The 24,476-nt window shown below is 52.1% G+C and overlaps 4 protein-coding genes and 1 pseudogene across 5 annotated transcripts; 3 read left to right on the forward strand and 2 right to left on the reverse strand.

Annotated features, from left to right (window-relative positions):
- Nucleotides 1–929: 929 nt before the first annotated feature.
- Mmp11 (matrix metallopeptidase 11) lies at nt 930–8,901 on the reverse strand. Its single transcript, XM_057751235.1, has 8 exons — nt 8,747–8,901; nt 4,869–5,098; nt 3,836–3,979; nt 3,614–3,747; nt 3,256–3,497; nt 2,924–3,140; nt 1,924–2,181; nt 930–1,723 (listed from the first exon to the last, which is right to left on the reverse strand). The coding sequence occupies exons 1-8, from the start codon at nt 8,867–8,869 to the stop codon at nt 1,590–1,592; spliced, it is 1,482 nt and encodes a 493-aa protein (XP_057607218.1). The 5' UTR covers nt 8,870–8,901; the 3' UTR covers nt 930–1,589.
- Nucleotides 8,902–10,585: 1,684 nt separating this feature from the next.
- On the forward strand, nt 10,586–11,236 carry LOC130862189 (dynein light chain roadblock-type 1-like; annotated as a pseudogene).
- A 1,902-nt stretch (nt 11,237–13,138) lies between these two features.
- Chchd10 (coiled-coil-helix-coiled-coil-helix domain containing 10) lies at nt 13,139–14,962 on the forward strand. The gene is made up of 4 exons (XM_057751500.1): nt 13,139–13,279; nt 13,481–13,688; nt 14,543–14,690; nt 14,787–14,962. Exons 1-4 carry the CDS (start codon nt 13,239–13,241, stop codon nt 14,804–14,806), a joined length of 417 nt encoding a protein of 138 aa, XP_057607483.1. The 5' UTR covers nt 13,139–13,238; the 3' UTR covers nt 14,807–14,962.
- A 1,000-nt stretch (nt 14,963–15,962) lies between these two features.
- Nucleotides 15,963–17,497, reverse strand: C19H22orf15 (chromosome 19 C22orf15 homolog). The gene is made up of 6 exons (XM_057751948.1): nt 17,484–17,497; nt 17,285–17,393; nt 16,851–16,937; nt 16,635–16,760; nt 16,175–16,249; nt 15,963–16,102 (listed from the first exon to the last, which is right to left on the reverse strand). The coding sequence occupies exons 2-6, from the start codon at nt 17,307–17,309 to the stop codon at nt 15,963–15,965; spliced, it is 453 nt and encodes a 150-aa protein (XP_057607931.1). The 5' UTR covers nt 17,310–17,393; nt 17,484–17,497.
- A 5,091-nt stretch (nt 17,498–22,588) lies between these two features.
- Vpreb3 (V-set pre-B cell surrogate light chain 3) lies at nt 22,589–23,716 on the forward strand. 2 transcript variants are annotated; one of them, XM_057752011.1, is made up of 2 exons: nt 22,589–22,640; nt 23,349–23,716. In XM_057752011.1, the coding sequence occupies exons 1-2, from the start codon at nt 22,589–22,591 to the stop codon at nt 23,663–23,665; spliced, it is 369 nt and encodes a 122-aa protein (XP_057607994.1). In that variant the 3' UTR covers nt 23,666–23,716. The 2 variants fall into 2 exon arrangements, with proteins under 2 accessions (XP_057607994.1, XP_057607995.1); XM_057752012.1 differs by having other exon boundaries at nt 23,382–23,716.
- Nucleotides 23,717–24,476: the final 760 nt, after the last annotated feature.

Consider the following 24,476-nt stretch of genomic DNA (forward strand, 5'->3'; position numbering starts at 1 on the left):
AATGTTTTTTTCAACCACAACACGAAATTATAATGCAGAAAAAATGGATGCAACTGGAGATAATCGTATTAAACAAGTCTCAGAAAGACAAATGTTTTCTAGATTTTATAGAAACATAAACTGTATATGCACAGAACATGAAAGTAAAAGTGACTCTGTGTACGTGAGCAAAGGGACTGACTTAACCTGAGTGGGAGGAGAGATAAGGGAAGTACCGGGGAATATGCAAAACATAAATACATCTATGAAAGTTGAAAAACAAACAGTGGCCAGTTAGAGACCCTGGTGACGATCTGTTGAGACCGCAGCTGTGGCAGAAGCCATTTTGAAGGGATGCTAAAGAGCTGGGAAGGGCCGTGGCAACCATGAGTTTTGGCCACTGTACTCACAGCCATGGGAACCAGAGTTTTAAGTTGAAAGGAAGGTGTGAGCATGATGGCTCACACCTTTAATCCTAACACTCCAGAACTCCAGAGTCATAGGCAGGCAGATCTCTGAGTTCTAGGATAGCCAGGGATCTGAGACCATACAGTCCCCACCCCCACCAAAGGAATGGGTAGTTAGGCATGATCAGATAAAATGACTACTATTTTGGACAATAAAGGAAAGAGACAAAGGATGATACAGGTAGTCAGTTTTAAAGCCACTGCAGGTACCCCTCTTCCTCTGCAGGAATGGAGTAGGAGAACCCTAAACATTGAGCCTAACCCTAGGAAACTGTCTAGGGTGTGAAGGCTTTTTAACTCCATCTCCCAAATCCTGACTGCAATTGCAAAGAGAAAACAAACAGACGCTTAGAAAACACTCATGTTTAATGGCAGTCTCTGCTTTTTAAAAAAGGCTTTATACACTGTATACACATTTACATGGCTTTGGAAGGTACCTGTGCTAGGAAGAGCCCCCCCCCCGCCCCCAGGAAGAAATGGCCCCAGGGAAGACTGTGAGGTATGTGGGGCCTCTGAGGTTCATTGTCTCTGGGAGGAAGCAGCTGCCTCCCTGGCTGGCTGGCTGGCTGGCTGGCTGGCTGGCTGGCTGTGTACCTTTTGGCCAGGAAACACATCTCTGACTCACCTACCAGAAGATAATCAGTCCAGCATCTCCCCAGAGTTGACTTATCAGAAAAGATACTGCCCTGAGGCCCAGCTGCTTGGCTGGGAAAGAATGGTAGGTACCCTGGGCATCTCGTCACCACCACCACTACTCACAGGAAACCTCATTACAAACACAGAATGCTACTGTGGTCCCTGCATTCATGTGGAAGTTCTGCTTCGAGGGGCAGAGATGGAGGGCTTGGGCAGCCCAGTTGGCCATAATCTACCTAAGTGGGATATTGTTGGCCCAAAACTGACCTTATTTTTAAGTCATGCCAAAGCCTTTGCCCAGTCTGAGACAATTGCTAACAGGTGACCATGACCAGCATGGCCATCCCCGCAAATGGTCCCATACTTCTACCCACTCCCCTGAGGAGACATAGGCTCTGTCTGTCCCAAGCCTGAAGCCCAGAGCCACAAAGATGGAGACTGTGGTTCTCTTTAATGACATAGGTGGCCTGGCAGGGGTCACTATCCCTGAGTGCATTCAAGGTATTGTCAGCGGAAAGTATTGGCAGGCTCTGCACAGTCAAAGAAGTCAGGACCTATAAGGCGAGGAAAGCCCTCCAGAACCTTCACCTTCACAGGGTCAAACTTCCAGTAGAGTTGGCCACGCAGGAAGTAGGCATACCCTGAAGAGAGAAGGCAGTCAGGCTGGGTAAGTGGACACTGGGCTCAGTACCTGTCAGGCTGGGCCTCATGAGGTCTTGCGGGGGGCGGGGGGGTATTGGTATGACACACGGTGTCAACACACAGGATGACAGCCACTGCTGTGTACGAGTGTGAGGACCACTACACTGGCTTCCCTCCAGCTACCTCACCCTCAACTCACCCTCAGCATCCTGGAAGGCAGCGTCAATCTCAGAAGGTACCCCTCGCCAGTCAGTGGCACGTCGGGGCACAGGATTGTCTACACGTTGGGTTCTGGGGTGGAAACGCCAATAGTCTCCACCTCGGAAGAAGTAGATCTTGTTCTTCTCAGGACCCCAGACCAGGGCAGCATGGACCAGGGACCCCTGTAGGCCCAGCTCGGAGAGTGGTGCAGGGCCTAGGAATGGCTTCTCACCATCGTATACCCAGTACTGAGCACCTGCCAGAGAGAAGATGCTGCCAGGAGCTGCCAAGCCACCACTGCCATGCCCAACCACTGTGGATCTGCTTGGCCACCACCGGGGACTCTCCCAGCCTGTTTCTTTTGTTTGCAAAACACTGCTGGCTAATAGTGCCTTCCCAGCGACCATACCCCACAAGGGATGTGAGAACCAGCTGGGATGAGCTGAGTTGAGAAGATAAGCTTGGGTTCAATAAGCCCAAGTTAAGGTTATTCTGGTCAACAGAGGGCTGCCCACTGAGGATGTTTGCTGACCACCCTGCGTCCCGGCCCACCTGTAACAGGCCCCTTGGCCACCTTGGAATGCCTGTACAGGGTTCCCACGCCTCACCTGTGTTTATGAAGTCCTGCCACCTGGAAGGTTCTAGGTTGTCACCTCTGCCAGATGAGAGTTGAAATCACAGGCTCCAGGGCCACTATGCCTAGATCCTGCTCTGCCTTTTCCAAGCTTCCCACCTTACCGGAGTCATTCTGCCTCTGAGCCTGAGTCCTCATCTCTAAAGCCCCACCCCGCACGGTGGCTTTGGGGGTTGAATACATCAGCATACAGCTGCAGCAAGCAAGACCTTCGGTGCTACTCAGAGCTGCCACTTCTGGGAGACTCTCCGCTGTGCCCAAGGAGTGAGCCCCACTCTCCCTTGGCTTTAATTCCGCAGGGCATTATCTCCCTACCCACTGTGTCCCCGAGTCCTCTTGTCACTGACTTCCAAGTCCCACTCACCTTGGAAAAACCAAATATGACCCTGGGCATCCTCAAAAGCTGCATCCACAGGGTTGGGCAATCCTTGCCAGTGCCGAGAGGCCAGAGCAGGATACCCAGGCTGCAGCTGCCCACTGCGCAGCCTCCAAACAAAGCCGGCTTTGAAGAAGAAGAGCTCGCCTCGGATGGTGGAAACTGCATCAAAGGAAGTCTCACAGACATCCGGTGGGGTTTCCGGCTACGGCAGAATAGAGGAGCCAGAAAAGAGCACATACTGGAGCCATAAGGCCAGCAGGGGTTCGAAGGGAACAGAGCCAGCCTTACCTCCGTCTTCCCACCCACCTAGATCTTACCTCCAGAAGTGCAATCTCATTGGTATCTATCCCAGCCTGGGAGCCCAAGGCTGGGGCGTGGGAGGTGGGGGCCGGCTGGCGCCGGCCATAGAGGTGCTGGATGCCCCTTCGATCATCTGGGCTGAGGCTCAGTGGGTAACGGAAGGTGTAGAAAGGGGACATGAGGGCCTTAGCTGCTGTGGTGTGTTGCAGCCCCAGAACATGGCCAAATTCATGAGCTGCCACTTGTAGCAGGTCTGTGCCTGGAAAGGGGGTGAGTCAGCACCCCACCGCCACCGCCAGCTGCCAAATTAATCTCTAGACCCCAGCTTAAGGGCTCCCTAGTTCCTCAACTGCAAGATGGGTCTCCAGCACATACCCTGGTTGTCCCCAATAGTCCAAGTTTCATCATAGTCAAAGTGAACATCTCCTTCTCGGTGGGTCTTGGGGAAGAAAGCATGGGCCAGAATGCCCCCAGGCCCATCAAACGGCAAGTTGTCCCCATGCCAGTACCTGGGGCCAGGGGTGGGGAAGAACACAGTTAGAGGCTGCAGACAACGGGATGTGTTCCCAGAAAGGTCCCACAGGCCACAGATTTCACCTGGTGAAGTCAATCATGATGTCAGCGCGTCCCTCATGCACCTCGGTGAAAGTGAGCGGTGTCACCTCACTCCATACCTGGAGGGCCTCTGCCACCGTCTGCCGTACCTGCTCCCTTACAAGCTGCCATGGGAACCGGAGGATCCTGGGGGGAGGTGGAGGGGCCTGGGCATGGGGCAAGGAAGCCCCTGAGGACTGAGGAGTCAAGCTTCCCCTAGAGCTGAGTGTGGTGACCCATGCCTTTCTTCCCAGCACTGGAGAAGCTGAGGCAGGAGGATTTCTGTGAGTTTGAGGCTATTTGGGCTTTTATGTGAGAGCCTGTCTCACCTCCTCCCATAAGAAGTGTTGCCTCTGGATGATCAGTGGGTGTGTGCACTCAGAGCTGCAGCCAGGAATGCCCTAGGTCTCAGGCTTAGAGAACCGTTTCTAGACATGGGTTCACCTTTATATGGGGTTGTATATGTTTTGATATACTACACACTGAGTGGAAAGATACAAGGCCTGGGAGTACAACTCACTGTGAGGAGCCTTGTACTGGAACTTGGTTCCCCAACCAGGGAATTCTGCACCCCTATCCCAGTTCCAATGCCATATGACCCTAGACCACTGTCTCTCAGGCTAAGTCTCGGCTTCCTCACCATCTGCCTAAGGACCTCCTAGGTCACCAACAAGCAGTCCACCATTACTGTGTCCACCTTCAAAAGACCCGAGTTGTAATTGGTAGATTTGAACAATCTACCAGGGTTGTGGCTCTGTCCCATTTACTACCGGTCCCAGACCTGAGCCTACTAAAGCCTGAGAGTCTAAAATCTTCCCCCAGGCAGGCACTCAGGTTCTTCTAGGCCCTGGCCTGGCTTACATCATATTCTGCATCTGTCTAGACAAAGGTTTCAGGTTATCGGTTCATGAACAGCTGGGGGAGGAGGGACAGTGGGCATGAAGGTCTGTGCGCTGTGTGAATGTGGCCTTGGGCATCTTGGGATGAAGGTGTAAGAATAACATGCAGTCCTGTTCCCCTGCCCTCTGGTCCCTACCTATAGGTGAGGTCTGTCTTCTCCCAACGCCCTCCTGACAGCACGAAGCGCTTCTGTCGGTTTCGGGCATTCAGCACATCAGGTGGGTCAGGCACACCACACCGTGGAAGTCTGGAGCCACCAGCAGGACTAGGGGCCCAATGGGAGGATGGGGCAGAAGCCAAGCTATTAGGCAGAGCTGCCTGTGGAAGCTGCAGCCCTCTCTTCCCGGGGCGGTGACGGTGGCTATCCTGAGCAAGAAAGACGACGCAAGAATCAAGTCAGCTCGGATTCCCCATGGCCTACGGTTTGACTGAGATGCAGTTCTTCAGCGCAGCAGGCTTAGCCCACTGAATTGCTGGGGAAATGGAAGAGCCGGAAGGTGTGCTGGCACAGGGCTGGGTCCACTGCCCTTAGGTTGAGCATCTGATTTCCTGATACTTGTTCCAAGGCTCTCTCCTCTTCCTCCTGCCCTGCAGGAGGGGCCCTGGGCCGTCTGTCACCAGCTCCTGTCCACCAGGTTAAGGAGGTCTACATGGGAACACATTGAGACTAGGGGAACATGAGCCTTGAAGCCCTAACTGCATTCTCCAAACACACCCAGGAAGTTCCTGAGGATGCTCCTATGACCCTCCCCCAGCATGGAGGGGCTACAGCCTGTAGTGTGGCCCTGGACTGGCTTACCTAACAAATGGGACAAGACTCCCAGTAAGTGCGGCTTGGAGAACACAAGGCGAGGCACGCTGGGCACTTAGCGAGACCTTGGGCACCAGGTCACTGAAGTCAGATTGCCCTTTAGATGGTATACTTGGGGGTGCTGGCAATCGACTGTACTTGTCCTCTACTACTAAGAGACACCCCATCCATGTGAGGTTCCAGTTCTGCCCACAGCCTGCCAGATCTGTGATCTCCTGCCCCTTTGATGCAGGGAGGGTAGGGACCAGTTCCTACCCTGTCGGTGTCTCAGGAGCACAGAGGGCAACCATGACTAGAGCTGCGTTTTTCCACATTTCCCCCATATCCTCCCCCCAGGGACAAGAAGACAATTCTCTTCTTTGGGAAAGTAACGAAGCATCTGCTGCCTCCCGGGTAATTTGCACAGGTCATCACTGAAACTCCACCTGGGGACTTCAAAGTATCACAGTGAAGATGTGGACCTGGTTCTTCTATATGACCAGCCACAAGGGCCTATCCAACCTGGCAAGGGGGAGAGATAGATTCTCCTATGTAGCTCTTTTTTTTTAAATTTATTTATTATGTCTGAGCCATCTCTCCAGCCCCCTGTGCAGCTCTTCCGGACAGTCTAGTGACCCTCTCAAAGAATGACAGGGTGTTGTCATTCCCCAGGAGCCTCTCCCAGCTCAAAGTCTAGCCTGTCAGCCTGGTGTCTTTTCTCTGCCACCCAGTGAGGCTGGCACAGAAGCCATGAAAGGACAAAAGGAAAAGGACACAACCCTTCCCATCTCCACCACTTCCTTCCCTGAGAGACACCAAGGTCATGGCCAGAAGCTGTGAGCTTCTGAATTCTATCACTGGTGACCCAGACACTGTCTTTGCTGAGCTTCAACATCTCCATCTTTCAGACGGCAGTAATGCCAGAAGGAGCTGAGAGGCTCCTGTAAACCCGGCAGCTGCATCTTACCCGGAGAGGTCCTTCCCAGACTCTACCCCTTTAGGTCCTGTACTCCCACACTGGGGAATCTCTTCTTCCCAAATTCTCAGTCCTCTCAGGAATCCTGGGATCCAAAGAGCTAAACTGGTAAGCTCGGAGAACCCCTGGCCTCACCTATAGCTCTCGAGAGTTTGGGGGGAGCAGTCATTATTCTAATTTTATTCTAAATACCCAATATCCTAGAGCATGGAACAGAATCCAGAGAAGTTAAAGACTTAGCCTAGGATCACACAGCAAGCCAGACAAGAGCTGGGCTCAGACCTGGGGCTGATGCCTCTCCTCAGAACTCACCGGCTCCCCACCAGCTTGGCTCCTCTCCAAGACTCACATTCCTAAGAAGCACTTCTGTTTCTAGTGCACTCCCTCTTTCTCAGTTAGCAGCCTTCCTTTGGACTGCCATGTGGAGGGGCCTAACTCACTCTGCCTCACCCTCCTCCAGCCTGGCAGATGCCAATCCACAGCCTCAGACACACTCAAGGGACTCTTGGCTGACCCAGTCTCCTGACGTAGATCAGACACCCAAGGTCAGTCCTAGGAGTACCGCCCAATCCAGTCCATGGGAAGGACCCCAGACTAGGACGCCACTGGGGAAGACCAGGATGGTGGTGTCCCTTCCTGAACCTCAGTTTGCTTTTCATTTAATGGGGACGGTGCTGGTCTGTAGGAGAAAACCTTGTGAGGCAGTCACTTGGGTAGGCTGTGCTGAAGCAGGGGAGCATCAGAGAAGGCAAGGAAATAGCCCAAGTCACACACCCAACTGGTACACAGACTCCATCCTTGTGGTTCTAATTACCCCTTTCCCACCCCTCCCCCGCTGGCTCCAGAAGGGAAGGCAGTTTCCCTGGCCACTAGGTTGTGGGGCTTTCAACAACTCAGAAAGCTGGGGGCTGGGCTGAATAAATATTTACAGAATTCTTTTGACCCTGCTGATGGATGTCTAGGGATAAAAACACTAGAGGTGACCCTCTCTGTAGTCTCTAGAGTGACAGTTCCTCAGCTGAGACTCTATCCCGTGCAAGCATCAGAGTGGCTACAGCTAACAGCTAACAACTGTCTCTCCAGTGTGCCTGGCCTTGCCTCGTTTTATCCTAAATGCCCAACAGTAGACATTGGCGCTCCCTACTGCTTTGTCCCTTTTATAGATCGAGGGGTCAGGGGGAGGGCATTCACGCAAGGTTTCATGGTTCAGAAATCTCTCCAATTCCCAAATGCATGAATCCAGTTCAAGGCAGTGGTGGGGGTAGGGGTTCAGGGGTCAGGGGTGTTAGCGACTTTGCTCCAAGTTCTAGGGCAGGGAAATTCACACTCTGCCTAAAGGGCTGCGGATCCATGATCCCCTTCCATATCCAACCCCCTTTCCTTTTGCTCCCAAGGCCAGTGTGACTGGACCAAGGGACAGTCCCAGGACACTTGAATGTCTGTCATACCTTTCTCCCATCATTCTTTGAGCTGGCTGGCAGCAGAGTACCAGTGGGTACTGTTGGACCCTGCTCAAGCCCCAGCTCAGCTACTGTGACAGGTGCCTCAAAAACCACCCTGGAGGAAGGATGTAGCCACTGGGACACACAGGCTGTGAGACCCTCAATCCCTCTTCTCCTTTTGCCTTTCTCTGCACCCCTTTCCTTTCTCCGTGATTTTTGTTCCGAGTGTCTACAGCACCCAGTTTCAGTGCCCCCTCTTATTCTGATTGCCACCTGACGCTCATACACACTGTCTCTCTCAGGTGCATTCTTTGTTGGCCCCAAGTCTCCCAAACTCGCCTCCTGCAGGTTGGGGCACCTCTCTCAACTTGGGCCCCATTTTCTCCTTCCCTAGCTCTTCCTTTATTCTCCATCCACTGTACATACCTTGCAGGGGTGCTCACCGGAGACTGCCACCCCCGACCTCCCCGCTAGACTTGCTTGGCTTCCTTCCTGTGATGAACAAGGGGCCCTGGTACCCACTCCCTTTGCTACCTCTACCAACACACACTCCTGCATCCCTGACTGGGGCTGGAGAAGCAGGTCCCCAAGCTGAGTCCAGCGCACAGTCTCACTTAACCAGCCTCATAGGCTCCACTTGCACACTGCCAGCGACGGGAAGCTCATTATCAAAGCCAGAAAGACCCAAGAGGCATTTCGGGGACCGATTGTGCTAGGGTAGCCAGGACGCTCTATGGGTCAAGCTCAACCAGTGGGCCCAGCCCGCGTGCCCAGCCCTCCCTCGGGGAGGAGCGGCGGGCACTCACCGGTGGCCTGGGTCGGGCCATCAGCGGCGGCGGCAGGAGCAGCAGCAGCAACAGCAGCAGCAGAGGCAGCTGGAGCAGGAGGGCGCGCGAGATCGCGCGGAGGAGACAGGCGGCCCGTGCCATCCGCCCCGGGGCTGCTGGGCCTGCTGGGCCGCGCCGGGCCGCCGCCCCTTATAGTGTTCGCCCCGCCCCCGCCGGCGCCGGGACCGCACCCCCCACCGCTCCGCCTTCCCCTGCCTTTTGTTCTAAACTCAACCGGCCAGCCATCCCGGCTTGGGTTTGGGAGGAGTGCCTTGAGGGGCTGGACCCCTTAGACCTGGTGAGAGCTGGGGAGAGATTATTCCTCCTGCTCTCCAACCCCATTTTCGGAAGTCTCATCCTCTGCCAGGTCTCCATGGTGGCTTGACCTCTGTCTGACTTTTTTAGCCTGTGTCAGGTGGTCCTATCCCCTATCCCCACAGTCCTAACCAATCCACCAGGAAAGTAGCACGATAGCTCCTGCAGGCAACCGGCTTTTGAAATACGACCTCTGGAGAAACTAAGGCATGTGGCAGAAGTTGGCCAGCCCCTCACCTTAAAACAAACCAGAGTCGACCACCCGGGTGGTGGTGGCACACGCCTTTAGTCCCAGCACTCTGTGAGTTCGAGGCCAGTCTGGCCTACCCCAAGAGCTAGTTCCAGGACAGCTAGGATTGTCTCAGAAAAAACAAACAAACAAACAAACAAACAAACGAGACAGGATCTAGAAAGAAAGATCAGTGATTAAGAGCAACAAGTGTTCTTGCAGAGAACCGGGGTCCCATTCCTAATACCCACACGGTGGCTATCCTAGAATCTGATGGCTTCTTCGGATCTCCAAGGATCCTAGGCACACACTGATGCATGCACAAAAATAGCAGACCGCAGACAATTACTGAAGATCTTGGTGGGAGGGGCCAGACTCCTGTACTAGCAGACAAATGGGTCGGATGCCTGGGAGGAGGGAAGACGTAAGAGGGTGTCTGAGTGGGGCACTGGAGGCCCAGGTTGTCCTCTGGCTCAGGCACTGGCCAACGGGCTTTTCCTGACCAGTCAGGTCAGCCATCTGAGACATGAAGGAGAGAATCAAAGGTGAGAGTGGGGTTCACACACTGGAAAGGTTCATCCACTCCCGCCTCTGCAGGGGGTGCCCAACTGGGCAGACAGACTTTCCTTTGGGTTACCAGCTAGCTCACAACTTACAACACGGAGGCTTATTATTAATTATGAAAGTTCAGCCTACAGCTTAGGCTTGTTCCTAACTCTCTCCTATAACTTAAATGAACCCATTTATATTAATCTACGTTCTGTCATGTGGAGTTTCATCTCCTGTTTCCTTTCCGGATCTCCTCTGTGCCTAGAGTCTTCCTTCTCCTTTCTCTCCCCCAAAATCTCTGCTATATTTCTTGCCTAGCTATTGGCCATTCAACTTTTTATTACACCAATCACAGCAAATACATCTTCACACAGTGTACAAACCCTCATGATGACAAGGGGCCTCTACTGGCAAACCTTCAAAGCTAAGATTCAGACAGGCAGGCAGGCAGGACCCTGAGATGCTGCAAGGTGGGGGCCAGAGAGCACTGCATTTTACTTGGTCTTCTGCAATCTTTTAAAAAGCCTCACCTTTTAATGGCTGGCATTTCTTTCATTTTTTCCCCTCTTCCTTTCCTGTCTGGCCCCTCTTTTTCTCTTTTTTCTTCTTCCCTCCCTCTTTCCTCCCTCCCTCCCTTCCTTCCTGTCTTTCTTTCATGACAGATTCTCCTATGCATACATGAAGCCCAGGCAGGCCTCCAGTTTAAGATTCTGGTCTTAGCGGGGACCTCGCTGAGCGTCGGCGACTCGGAGCTGCTGGATCGGTCCGAGATGGCGGAGGTGGAGGAAACACTCAAGAGACTTCAGAGCCAGAAAGGAGTGCAGGGAATCATCGTGGTGAACACTGAAGGCATTCCCATCAAGAGCACCATGGACAACCCCACTACTACATAATATGCCAACCTCATGCACAACTTCATCTTGAAGGCACGGAGCACTGTGCGTGAAATTGACCCCCAGAATGACCTAACCTTTCTTCGAATTCGCTCCAAGAAAAATGAAATTATGGTTGCACCAGATAAAGACTATTTCCTGATTGTGATTCAGAATCCAACCGAATAAACCACCATCTCGGCTTCCTATGTCATTCTTAATTTAATGTCCCCCAGAATAAGTGTTAATCATGTCAGTGAGCACATGGTGGTTGCCTGAGAGCCCATGTAGACCATGCCATTGATCAAGGGTAGCTCTGCCCACCCCAACAAGGATTGTCTCTGGCATCCAGTCAGTTCCTGGGAAAGCTTGGATCTCATTTCCAGGCTTCGGGAGTAAGAGCTTATGATAAGCCCACACCCAGCTTCCTTCTGACCTTCAGTTCACTTTGTCACCTTTGGAAAGCCTGCTTTTTTCTTTTACTAAAAATAACTTCAAAACTTGAAGAAAAAAAAAGATTCTGGTCTTAGCCTATCTGAATACTGGAATTACAAGCACATATCATCACGTCTAGACTTTCAAGGTCTGGCTCAGCCTCATTGTAGCAATATTGGTCAAGAAATCATGAAATGGTCAGGCTGTGGTGGCTCACGCCTTTAATCTCCAAACTTGGGAGATAGAGACGGATGGATCTCTGTGAATTCGAGGCCAGCCTGGTCTACAGAGCTAGTTCCAGGACACCCAGGGCGACACAAAAAAAGCTTGTCTTGAAAAACAAAACAACAAAAGAAGGAATGAAATCATGAAATGGATGAGGTGTTCACACATTTTCTGATACACATGAAAGCATAGCACTTTAAAAACAAACTGGTGCTGGAGAGCTGGCTCAGAGGTTAAGAGCACTGGCTGCTTCTTCAGAGGACCTGGGTTCAATTCCCAGCAACCACACGGTGGCTCACAACCATCTATAATGAGATCTGGTGCCCTCTTCTGGTGTGTGTATACATAATAAAGAAATCTTAAAAACAAACAAACCCGTTCTCTGGATGTGGTGACACACACCTTTAATCCCAACACTTGGGAGACAGAGGCAGGTGGATCTTTGTAAGTTTGAGGCCAGCATGGTCTACAATAGTGAGTTCCAGGACAGTCAGGCTACATACAGGGACCCTGTCTCAACAACAACAACAACAAAAAAAAGACCCAAACCCTAAAACATTCATTCGTGCTGCACATAAACAGTCTTCAATGTTGCCAGGGATACATGGCCGTGTTTTGAGGGACCTAAAGCATTACCACCCCTGCTGCAGGATATGGAAGGGTAGATGGGTGCATTTATCCAAGTGGGCTGGCCACAGACGCCTTCAGAAGAAGTTGAACCTGGAAGGATGTTACCATTTGCCCACCGGGTACCAGGTAAGCAGAGACCATACCTAGAAGCCAGTGGTCCTGAGCAAAGCCAGGCATTTCTCTGAGGAAAGAGTGTCTCATCCTTTATCTGCTCGCCTCTCCGGGAAATCCACCCTATAGATAGGTGGTGACTCCATTTCAGAAGAGAAGTGAAGTCCTGGTGGAAGAGGGCTAGCTACAGAGGATGCTAAAAGAAACACCGTTTGGGCGACATGGTAGTGGCGCACACCTGTAATCCCAGCACTCGGGAGGCAGAGGCAGGAGGATCTCAGAGCTGGTCTACAAAGCAAATTCCAGGACAGCCAGGATGGTTATATAGAGAAACCCTGTCTCAGAAAATCAAAAAAAGTAATAATAACATAAAAAAGTCAACGGTGCTAAAACTGATAAGGCCTAGGTTTATCTGGTAAACATCTCTAAGAACTCAGGTCACCTCTGGGACAGTCTGACTATTTCAAAAGCACTCCCAGTTTCTGGAGATGTATCCCAGGATGCCAGGAGCCCAGGGGACTGTGGGGTGGTAGTCTCAGGGTTTAGGGTGCTGGGCGCACCTGGGACAGTCATAACTCAAGGATTCCAGCGTGCAGCGAGAGTCGAAGAAGGATCGAGGCACCTCTTAGCTCGGATTCTAATAACACACCACTGATTCTAGACCTCTGGCGATCCTGGGAGGGCTGTTGTTAGTGAGTCAGGGAGTGAAGCCGGGCCTGGACCCTCCATTCCTTGTTCCGCTGATGGTCTGTGTGTCTCTTTTTCGCTTCGGTCTCGAGACAAACTCCTTGGGTTCTGCGATGGCCCTAGCAGAAAAGCCCGTTGCTCCCTGCACCTGCTTAAGCCTTGGGGTTTACAACTTGGACTGGGGTCTCCAGGACCCTCATAGCTCCGCCCCGCGATAGGATGGCTCAGGGGCCCTAACCCAGGAGGTTTCTAGAAGGGGGAGGTTTTCCCCTCCCGTTTATGGGCGTGTCCCCAAGGCCCCGCCCCAGATCCCTCCCGTTTCACCTGACTCGTCGGACGCTGTAGCGTTAGTTCCCGCACTGAGCGGTTGCTTCGGTCCACGCTTATTTCTCTGCTCCTCCTTGGTCCTACCACTGTCATGCCTCGGGGAAGTCGCAGCACGGCTGCCAGGCCGGCCAGGTGTGAAGGGGACGGACACCCCGTGGGGATGGGTGAGGGAAGCGTGGGGACTCTCCCAAGGGCATCCGCAGAATGACCTTGGAGGCTGCTGCGCCATGTTGGCCTCGGGGAGGATCGGGGGCGCAGAAACACAGTCTGAGACGGGGGAGCAGAGGGGCTTGTTCCCAGAGCATTAACCTTGCCTCCCCTTGCTTCCTGCAGTCGCCCAGCCCACCCTCCTGCGCACCCACCGCCCTCAGCTGCCGCCCCGGCACCTGCCGCTTCGGGCCAGCCGGGCCTTATGGCTCAGATGGCATCCACCGCTGCTGGCGTAGCTGTGGGATCGGCTGTAGGGCATGTCATGGGAAATGCCCTGACCAGCGCCTTCAGTGGGGGAAGCTCGGAGCCTGCTCAGCCTGCGGTCCAGCAGGTGAGCGAGAGAACTCAGGAGAAACGGAGACAGTATTCGCTCAAGGATACAAAGGGAACCTTAAATGCCCAGCGAGGGGTGACCCAGTGCATTCAGCGTTGCCTCGGGCCTAGAACTTTGACCGAAAGAGGGTCCTAACCCTCGTGCTTGTTAAGCGTACTGTCCCTAGCTGGAAAGCTCTCCCCAGCCCACATTTGAGGGCAAAATGTTTGAATGCCAGAGACTGACACCCACTAGACCTTGAAAGATGGAGAAATCGCAAGCTCAGAGGAGCCCAAAGACTTGTCCAAGGACACCGAACCCTAGCGGAGCAGGGAGACAGGTGGTGTTTCCCAAGCCCCTGTTCTCACCAAAGCCAAGCCTGCCATCATGGTCTGTTCCCTGGTGACCTGTGCCCCACTAGGGTTCTGCCACCCCCCCACCGCTGGTCTTGAGCCAAACCTGGATGCTAGTTAGCAGTGTGTCCTGAGTCATGAGATCAGTGTGGCTGAGCCAGGAAGGTGCTGTGTCTTGGAGTAGGACATACACTGTGTACATATGCAGTGTACAGCTTCTTCTAGAACTTTCTCTTCCCCCTCCTACATTTGCCTAACATATCCACTTTGAGGCAGAAAGAAAAGCCTGTCTGATTCTGTAAGTGACCACCTATAGAGGGTCCCTGGTTCATCCTTTGCCAGGGATGCAGCTGAGGCTGGACTGAGGTAATCTAGTCTTGGGTCACTTGGCCTGCCTTGAACCATTCTTGGGGAACCAGGGCTATGGATGTGGGGAGAGGCAGGAAGCTTCTAACTTTGGTACTTCATTCTGGGTACCAACCCTGAGCTGACAGCCTTGCCTCTTATACTCTGCCCTAGGCCCCTGGCCGTCCTGCCTCTTACCCCCTACAGATGGGGCCCTGCTCCTATGAGATCAAGCAGTTCCTGGATTGCTCCACCACTCAGAGTGACCTAACCCTGTGCGAGGGCTTCAGCGAGGCCCTGAAGCAGTGCAAATACAATCACGGTGAGCAGCTGGGGCGGTACGGGTGGGGTTGGGAAGGGCAGACCCTCTGGGACCCTGCTGATCACCAGTTTGTGCTGTGGTTCCTTCCTTCCACAGGTCTGAGCTCCCTGCCCTGAGGAGGCCATGGGCCTGTTCTTACTTACCCTAACCCCTCACCGACAGCCTGACCAAGATGAGATTGTACCTGGGACTGGGAGTAAGGAGGGTAATTCTCACCCTACAGATTAACAAAAGATATACATGCTCAATTAAAGAGTTTACTTTAGACCACAGCCTACTGTGTGCCGACTGACTGTCCTGTCTGGTGGGAGATGGGATCAGCGGAGATAGGTGACTGAGTGTCTCATGAGTGTACAGTGCCTCCTCTGTGTGTGTGTGTGTGTGTGTGTGTGTGTGTGTGTGTGTGTAGGGAGAGAGAGAGAGACAGACAGACACACAGAGAGAGAGAGAATGAATAGCTCTCTCCTGCTGTGTAACCCTGGGCTGTCCTTGAACCTCTGAGGTGGGGTGGGGGAAACCCTGTTACAATCTGCACTGTGGATAGCCAAGGACAGATTACTTTGGGGCTCTCTAAGTGGGGTAGGGGGGCAAGGCACTTGCAGCCAACCCAAGGGCCTTACTCCCCCGGGACCCGAAACCTCAAGAGAAGCCTGCTGTCACTGCCCCACAGGAACATCTGCCCCCTCAGTCTTCTTGTTTTTGTCCTTGGATCCTTTTCTCTGCACTCAAATGTGGGGCAGGGAGGTGGGGTGCGCCACACATCCTGTCTGTGACCTTTCCTTTCTTGCTGATGTAACTTCTTAGTAACGCCAGATTCTGAAAGAGGAGTCCTGCTGGACGGCTGTGTGTTTGCAATTGATGATAATGCAGAGGTCAGGACCAGTCCCCTTGGATCCAAGTCCAGCTGGGCCACTTGGCTGTGGTGCGCCAGGTCATAGGACCTGGCTGGAACGGAAGTAGGCCCTTCAGACCCCTGCACAGACCGCTTCGTCACTCACTGGGTTCAGTCAGCAGCAATGCATTGAGCACCTAAGGTGTGTGCCAGGCTGGAGAAATGTGGACCTGCATCCTAAACACAGAGCAATTCTGCCTTTAGGATGCTTATATTTCGGCAGTATAGTAGGGCTTACTTATCTCTATGAGGTGTACTGTCCTGGGTGTGTATATGTGTGAAGGCTGTACCCCTCAGCGCACATGTCTCTCAGAAAGGGCTCCCCATTTTGGAACTTCCTGGGTTTCTGTAACTCTTTCTGTACCTGGCTATGGCTCCCGCTAGCGGTTTCTTGATGGGAGGGAGGCCACCCTCCGAGACCTTGAAGGGGGACCTTGTTCCCGGTGGCCATGCCGAATGCCTGTGCGTCTTCTCTGACTGTGGCTTGTGCCTGGCAAGCCGGAGAGCCAGCAAAGCTCCTCTGGAAGACCAGGAAATCCTGTTGCTGGGTGCTGGGTAGATGCGCCCCCACCCCATTTATCTTGATACTCACCTGCTAACTCTGGGTATTGGTCATCTAGGTTGTCCAATAGAGACTCATAGTGGGTGGGAGCCCCATCTTGTCCTCCTGCAGAGTATAGAGAGAACCAAGGACTCTAGACTGTCTTGGTGGTTCCCATAGAAACCTGGCCTAGGCCGGGCAGTGGTGGCGCACGCCTTTAATCCCAGCACTCGGGAGGCAGAGGCAGGCGGATCTCTGTGAGTTCGAGACCAGCCTGGTCTACAAGAGCTAGTTCCAGGACAGGCTCTAAAAAGCCACAGAGAAACCCTGTCTCGAAAAACCAAAAAAAAAAAAAAAGAAAAAGAAACCTGGCCTAGGCACTGGATAGGGATGGTTAGGTATAGGACCCAGTCAAGGCTGAGACTGAACAGGATCTTAGCGGGTCTGTGGCCCGCTGTCCCTCCCGTATAGTCCAGCATAGCTGCAAAGGAGAGTCTTGGGTTCTACTTACTAATGATCTGTACCAGGACATAGGTCCCTTGCTGCTGCAGGAGGGAACAGGCCATGGAAGGGGCCTGGACCATCCCCTCTTCCAGCCTCATCAGATGCCCGTCTTCAGCCAGGAGAGCAATGGTTGCTGGGCAGAAATGGGAATAACCTGGGCAGGCTGCACCCGGGCATGGGACCCTGAGATTCCCCTCCCCACAGGCCCTCCAGATCTTTTCACCTTCTGGGGGCACCTGAGCCTTCTGTTTCAGATGCACAATGAAGGTCACCAGGCTGCACCAGGAGTTCACTAGCATGCGACAATCAGCTGAGGGAGGGGCATAGCGGAGTGGGTAGGATGTCAGGGCCTCCCCCAACAAGGAGAACGTTCACTCCCATGTCTAGAGGTAACACTAGGATTATGGGGCTAGCACTGTGCTCCAGGCCTATTACCCTAAGCAAATGCTGTTCAAACTGCATTGGAGAGCCTTCCATCCATCTCTTGTGTAGAGGACTGGGGACCACAACTGGCATTGCTTTCCCTCCTCATAGGAACAGCTTCCTCAAATTCCCATGCCCCTCCCAGCCTGTACCTCCCCTTCCTGGGTCTCTAGGATAGAGGGACGAACAACTCTAGAGTATGACCCCTGTTCCGAGACAGGAGACCCTGCTTACCTCCAAACATCACTGTGATAAACATGGCTTGCGGAAAGGAGACAGGCAGATCGTGGGTCTCTGAACCCCCTCTTCCTGCTGCTTCTCTCCTCGGCTCCCCACCTGGGAACTGCATGTAAGAATTGCTGAGTAGGTGGGCTTGGTTCCCAGCTCGGGTCTGGCCCCTGCTCACCCACTTGCTCAGTTAGTCCAAGACCACCTTCTTCTGCTGCTGCTTTCTGGGTGCCAGCAGCTCCTTCAGCTCCCAGTGGTCTCCATGGCAGTAGGAGCTGCCAAGACATCTAGGCAGGAAATGCTTTATCCCCAGTATCCTGGTAACTGGACCTACTGGGGCGGGCCTTCAGGTGGAGCTCCTGTCGGGCCCATAGAGGAGGCTCCGAACTGAGGTTCCTAGGATGCCTGGATACTGTTTCAGAGCCCACGTGCCCTACCAGGGAGAGAGTGTACAGGCTGCAGGGATGCGAGCACCCTCCCTCACCAAAGACCTCTTCTGGTGTGGTTTTCCTTTCCCCTCTCCCAACCTTTTCTTCCTTCCTTCCTTCCTTCCTTCCTTCCTTCCTTCCTTCCTTCCTTCCTTCCTTCCTTCCTCCCTCCCTCCCTCCCTCTTTCCTTCCCTCCCTCCCTCTTTCCCCTTCTCTCTCTCTCTCTCCCTCCCTTCCTTCCTTCCTTTCTGTTTTTTTCGAAACAGGGTTTCTCTACAGAACAGTCCTGGTTGTTCTGGAACTCACTCTGTAGACCAGGTTGTCCTCAAATTCAGAGATCCGTCTTCCTCTGCCTCCTGAGTGCTAGGATTAAAGGCGTGCACCACCAGCGCCCTGGGCCCTTCCAATTATTTTTTTCTGTTCTCATTTCCTTTTGTCCTCTCCTGCTAATCACATTCATGGAGATAGAATTTACTTTCCCCTTTGGAATGCTTTCAAGTTAGAAAAATCTATTTATAATTATTCATTTTGTGTATGCATTTTTGTATGCATGCATGTACCACAGTGATTATGTGTGTAGGTCAGAGGGCAACTTGTGGGAGCTGGTTCTCTCCTTCCACCTTGGGGGGTCCCTGGGATTGAACTCAGGTTGTCAGGCTAGGTGACAAGCTTCTTCCCTTACTGAGTCATCTTGTTGGCACTGTTTTGACAAATCTCCAGTTACCACAAGCAGGATATAGAATGTTTCCATCCTCCCTCCCCATAGGTGATTCTTTGAATTTGTGAGAATAAAAATAGCCCTTAACTGCCAGGCGGTGGTGGCGCACGCCTGTAATCCCAGCCTTCGCACGCCTGTAATCCCAGTCTTCGCACGCCTGTAACCAGCCTTCGCACGCCTGTAATCCCAGCCTTCGCACGCCTGTAACCAGCCTTCGCACGCCTGTAATCCCAGCCTTCGCACGCCTGTAATCCCAGCCTTCGCACGCCTGTAATCCCAGCCTTCGCACGCCTGTAATCCCAGCCTTCACACGCCTGTAACCAGCCTTCGCACGCCTGTAATCCCAGCACCTGGAAGCAGAAGCAGGTGGATCTCTGTGAGTTTGAGGTTAGCCTGGTCCACAGAGAGTTCCAGCACAACTGGGGCTACACAGAGAAACTCTGTTTCAAAAAACCAAAACGAAAGAGAGAGAGAGAGAAAAGAAAAAATAGTCTTTAACCTCCATCGTCCTGCTTCAGATAACTAAAGCTGGATGGATGACTACAGTTGGGAATTTTATGCACGCATGTCTAATGACAAGAACTAGCCACAAAATACCGCCGCAACCACAGCTTTGCACAAAGGCCACCACAACCTTACACAGAAAGACTCCTGCAAGGCCGTCCACCCAGCAACTGTGTGTTTAGTCTTGGACTCGGGCCACGCTTGTTATTGATCCTTGTAGCCAAGGATTATTGTTTCAAAATACCTTATGTAATTCATTTCACCTTTAAATACTTCCTCTTGCTTCCAGCCTCCCCAAATGGCTGCTATATCCCTCCCGCAGGGTTTCCTTAGTTCCCCAAGTCCTCTTCGTCTTTAGAGGCTCTCTGTCTGTTGTTGAGGCTCGGATACTCAGCGCTAGTCCTTGGCATCCACGGCCATTTCCTACGCATCTTTTCCAGGGTGTCTTGTAAGTGGGCTCAGAGCTACGGCCTGTGGTGTCTTCACTCAACATGATCTAGGCTGTTGGTATAGATAGCTGTTTCTCTCTCTTTTTATTTATTTATTTACTTACTTACTTATCCATTTATTTATTTTGTTTCTCTCTTCTTGCTGAGAAGTGTTGAGTCATTTGTGTGTCCAGGAGTTGACTCACTTGTTCACCTGCTGTTGTTTTGGAAGTTGGGGAGATCATGAATAAGACTGTGGTAAACTTTTGTCTGCGGGTCCTTGTGGGAGCAGTTTTCCTTTCTCTAGTGAGTACCACAGGAAGAACTGCAGGGCTGCCTGGTGAATGTCTTTAGCTTTGTAAGAACATGCTCATGTCTTTTCCAATGAGTGCTTGTTTTGCGTTGTCTGGCTTTCTGTCTCTTGGTTCTGGGCCTCCTAGATCTATAGCAGCCAGAGGCACGGGCTTGTTACTCCTCACTACTGGTTAGTGTCCCTGCTACCCCTCCCTCGCCCACACACATGCTTGCTTTGTATCCAGGGACTCACAAATGCACCATTGAGCTGTAATCCCCAGTTCTCTGAGCAACCCTGGCTTTCACGCGCAGTCCCACATCTGCAGGTCTCCTTCTCCCCCTCCCTGTCTCACTTCTGTTCTACGTTCTCACACTTAGTGTTTGTTTTGTCTTCCATCTCTGCGATTATCCTCTAACTGATTTTTTAAACTCTGTTTCTCATTCCTTGTTTTTCATTCTCCCACATGGCTTCCCCTGTCTCTCTGCTTCTATGGTCTCTCCCTGAGCCTTCCCCAGACCCCTCCAAGCACAGTGTCGGAAGGGTACCCTCATAGTTAGACTCTCTGTGTTGCCTTCGGCCGGCACATCTCAGGCTGGGTAAGTTGGAAGAAATCTGCGTCCTCCGTCCAGCTCACCATGGACCCGCTTCGCCCCTAGATAAACCCTTTGCTTTTGTTAGCCTCGTTCTTCGCATTTGTGAAAGGGCAGTGCACACGGGGGCACACAGGCTTGCTGTGACTTTGTGCTTTTTTTTACTGAGGCTTTCACAGGGCTTTTTGGTTGGGACGGCTGTTAGAGACAGGGTGCTGTATGTCGCTCAGATGGTCTTGATTCATGATGTCACAGAGTTAATATGCTTTCCCAGTGCGAAATCACGACAGAAACCTTTTAATAATCATGCATGGCTTGTTCCGGCTAATGTACAGAAGGGAACCAGCAGCTGGGCGGTGGTGGCGCACGCCTTTAATTCCAGCACTTGGGAGGCAGAGGCAGGTGAATCTCTGTGAGTTCGAGACCAGCCTGGTCTACAAGAGCTAGTTCCAGGACAGGCTCCAAAGCCACAGAGAAACCCTGTCTCGAAAAACCAAAAAAAAAAAAAAAAAAAAAAAGAAGGGAACCAGCCTTGAGCAGAGGTCCCTTTCTGCTTCTCTAGTTTCATGACCACGAGTTACACTTTGAACAATTAAACATCTTTTACAGAGACAGAAATCCTAAGGTTTGGTTGTTTGGACAAATGGGGAGAGTTTCAATGTACAGTTCTTGCCAGAGCTAGCACAAGACAGAGCACAGCTGCATTTCCTGAGCAGCTGTTAACAAGGATCCTCCTGTCTGGCCAGCAGAAGGATCCTCTTTCTGATAGAGGCATGGGGTTTGATTGGTGGCGTCATCTCTAAACTGCCTGGCAGTGGCATGCTCCTTTTGCTAAATTTTACCTTGGTGTAACTTAGTATTTTTGAGGCAAGCTTATTGGTAAATCCCTTAGGAAAAAAAAAAAAAAGATAGCAACATCAGTTTATTTCTTTCACTTCTTCCTTCAGAGTTCTACCTGCTCCAGCCTGATAGGTGCTTGGATTAGAGGTGGGTGCCACCATGCCCATCACAAATGTCGTTCGTAGCACTTTAGAAACCATCTCGGTCCTCAGAGCAGTACCGTAGGGGCGAGTAGTATTTCCAGAGCTTACTTTGTGAGGACTTGCATCCTACAGAGCGCAGACACAGAATCTGGAAGGAAGGCAGCTGTAGGACAGGAGCCCTAAGCTCCGAGAGTTGTGAGAGTTGCCTTTGCCTGTGCTGTTGTCTTGATCTCCTTCCCCTGTCTCAGAGTTAGGCAGCTGGCCTGATTCAAGGCGTGCACCACTGTGCCCTGCCCACGTGGTTGACTCTTAATGTTGGCCAAAAGAGGCAAACATGCATACACACATATGTGTACATATATATATATATCTGTATATGTGTGTATTTATATATATGAACATAGACACATATATGTGTATATACATACACATATGTATATATTCTACTTAGAGTAGAACTTCTACAGCCCACAAAAGTAACCTAATGTGGTAAAAACCAGAATGACTGTTCCTTTGGAGGTTCTATTAGTCAGTTTCCCTGAGATAATCAACTCATAGGGGAAAGGTTAGCTTTAGCTCATAGGTTTGGAGTTTCAGTCCACAGCACCATTGCTTCTGGGCTTGTCGTGGCAAGGCAGCGCGTCATGGCAGTATCAAGGGGTGGAGCAAAGTCAGGGCAGGCCAGGTAGCAAGAGAGAAGAATCTGTGGTCCCTCTAGACCCTTTAAGGGAATAGTCTTCTTGCTCTAAAAAATGTCCCACGGGGCCTTTACCTTCAACATTGTCAAGCCAGGGACACCTGGGCCTTTGTGAGGACATTCTAGAGCAATGGTCCTCAACCTTTCTAATTCTGCGACCCTTTAATACAGTTCCTCATGTTGTGGTGACCTCCAACTATAAAATTATTTTCATTGATACTTCATTGGTGTAATTTTGCTACTGTTATGAATCCTAATGTAAATATCTGTGTTTTCCGATAGTCTTAGGTGACCTCTGTGGAAGGGCCTCCTACCACCTGCCCTGCCACAAAGGGATCAGGACCTACAGGTCCACAGGTTGAGAACCCCTATTCTAGTGGGTAGACACTGTTAATGACTAGAAAGGAGTATGGGGGTACTCTCTGGGGAATTTCAACTTCTTGACCCTGGACCTGAAGGCTTCTGAACTTCTGATCTCCCCCTGGCTGTGTTTCGGGACATCTGGAAGACAGGGCCTGATGTTGTGCGGAACACCCTCATCAATCAGCGGACTGATTTGCATGCTCTATTGTGGTTGAGAGGCTTCTCCATCCTTGTGCCATAAGCACCCAGAGCGAGCATAGCACACACAGCAGGGCAACTCTGGTACAGCCTTTTGTCCCTGGCCATGGCCTGCTCTGGTTGCCCGCCTTTCCTTCTGATTGGTGCCTTCTTGGCAGGTAAGACTCCTCCGGGAGGGAGGTGGGGGTTGGCACTCGCTCAAGAAAGCCCACGAAAAGAAGCAGATCAGTAGCGCCAGTGGGGTGGATCCTAGGAGAGGCAGAGAGGTGGAGTGGAGGCCAGGCTCCAGGGAGCTCTGTCTAGGACCAAGGGCAGGACACGTTCCTGTGTGGACCTTGATTTCCCCATCTGTGGGTCTCCTTACATTAACCCTTTGAAGAGACGATAACTGGTCACCTTTGCTTCTCACAGGGGATGTTGACATGGACAGTCCCTACTCCATGTGGTCAGAAGCTTGAAACTAAAGATGATGGTTATGCATCCTGGGAGGTTCCTGGGGACAATTAGCCCATGGCCAGGGTTTGGGAGAGCTAGTAGGATTGAGAGGTCCTCAGAGAAGAGGGGTCCAGAAGGTTCCAGTCCCATGATCGCATACAAGGCTCTTAGCTGAACATGGATTCTTGGAGACATGATGATAATGCTAATTTAGGGGCCACTTACTCCAAAGCCCCCATTCACAGAGGAAAACGGAGCTGTAGAGAGAGCACACTAAGCCTCAGGGAACCAGGCCTCCCTGCCCCACCCAGGGCCAATCCTCTGGTGCTATGAAATTTTGGGGAGTGAGAATCTCCTTGGGGTCTGACAAAATATTCACAGCAAGGAAGGAAGGGGCCCAGGCTAGCCCTCAGTGGGTTTGTATCTTTCAGTCTTCCAGCCAACCCTCACCTATCCTGACGCAGTACTGGTGTTCCCAGGCCAAGTGGTTCAACTCAGCTGCACAATCAATTCCCAGCATGCCACCATTGGGGACTCTGGCGTGTCTTGGTATCAGCAGCGCCCGGGCAGCGCTCCTCACCTGCTCTACTACCACTCAGAAGAGGAGCACTACCGGCCTGATGACATTCCCGACAGGTTCTCCGCTACCGCCGACGTGGCCCACAATGCCTGTGTGCTGACCATCAGCCCCGTGCAGCCGGAGGACGAAGCAGACTACTTTTGTTCCATTGCCTATAAAGAACTTTGATCCCTAGGGCTGGGGCATGAGATGAATGGCTTCTGTTTGTCCCCCCACTTCTGCCCCTGACCTCGGATCTCTCTTTTTCCTCTAAGTCTTGCTTTCTTTCTCTTGCAATACGACTTAATAACGTTCAACATGACGACCATGCGATCCTGGGATAAAAAGTAACAGATCAGAGGACATGGGAGTTGGGATTCTGGTTGACTGCTGTCAAGAGGAAACACCTGAGACCGGAGGGAACCTGGCCCAGCCCTGTCCCTATCCCCAGGGGCTTAGCCTGATGCCTGACCTCCCCGTGACCTCATGAACTGAAGGTAGAAAAAAAGGAACTAACCTTTACTGCCCCCCATCCTCCCAGCTCCACATGGCTGATTGTGGTTCAACGCTCATTGTTCTTGGGTGGCTGGTCCCCAAGGAGTTGATGCTGATGGCTTGGAGGAGGGGCAGCCCCTGCCTCTTCCCCTGAAGTCTTTGGACAAATCTCTACTGAGCCTTGATGGTCAGGGTCCGGTGTTCTCTGAAGGCCCCTGAGGGCTAGGAATGGGGACATTGAAAACAGGGAACAGATTATGCGGTTTCTGTCCTCCTCAGAGACAGTGTGTTCTACTGCTTTCCCTGGAGAAGATTTCCCACAGATGGGTAACCACACCTCAGCAGTTATGCGTCAAGGGGTGGTACAATTAACGGTAGGGCCAACTGTGCTCTCAGAAGCTGAACTAAGTGAGATTGGAACCTTCAGAAAGATTCCTGAGCCGTGGTAGCACATGGCTTTCATCCCAACACTTGGTGGATTTCTGTGATTTTAAGGCCAGCCTGG

Source organism: Chionomys nivalis, chromosome 19 (genome assembly GCF_950005125.1).
Source record: "Chionomys nivalis chromosome 19, mChiNiv1.1, whole genome shotgun sequence".
Classification (NCBI taxonomy): Eukaryota; Metazoa; Chordata; class Mammalia; order Rodentia; family Cricetidae; genus Chionomys; species Chionomys nivalis.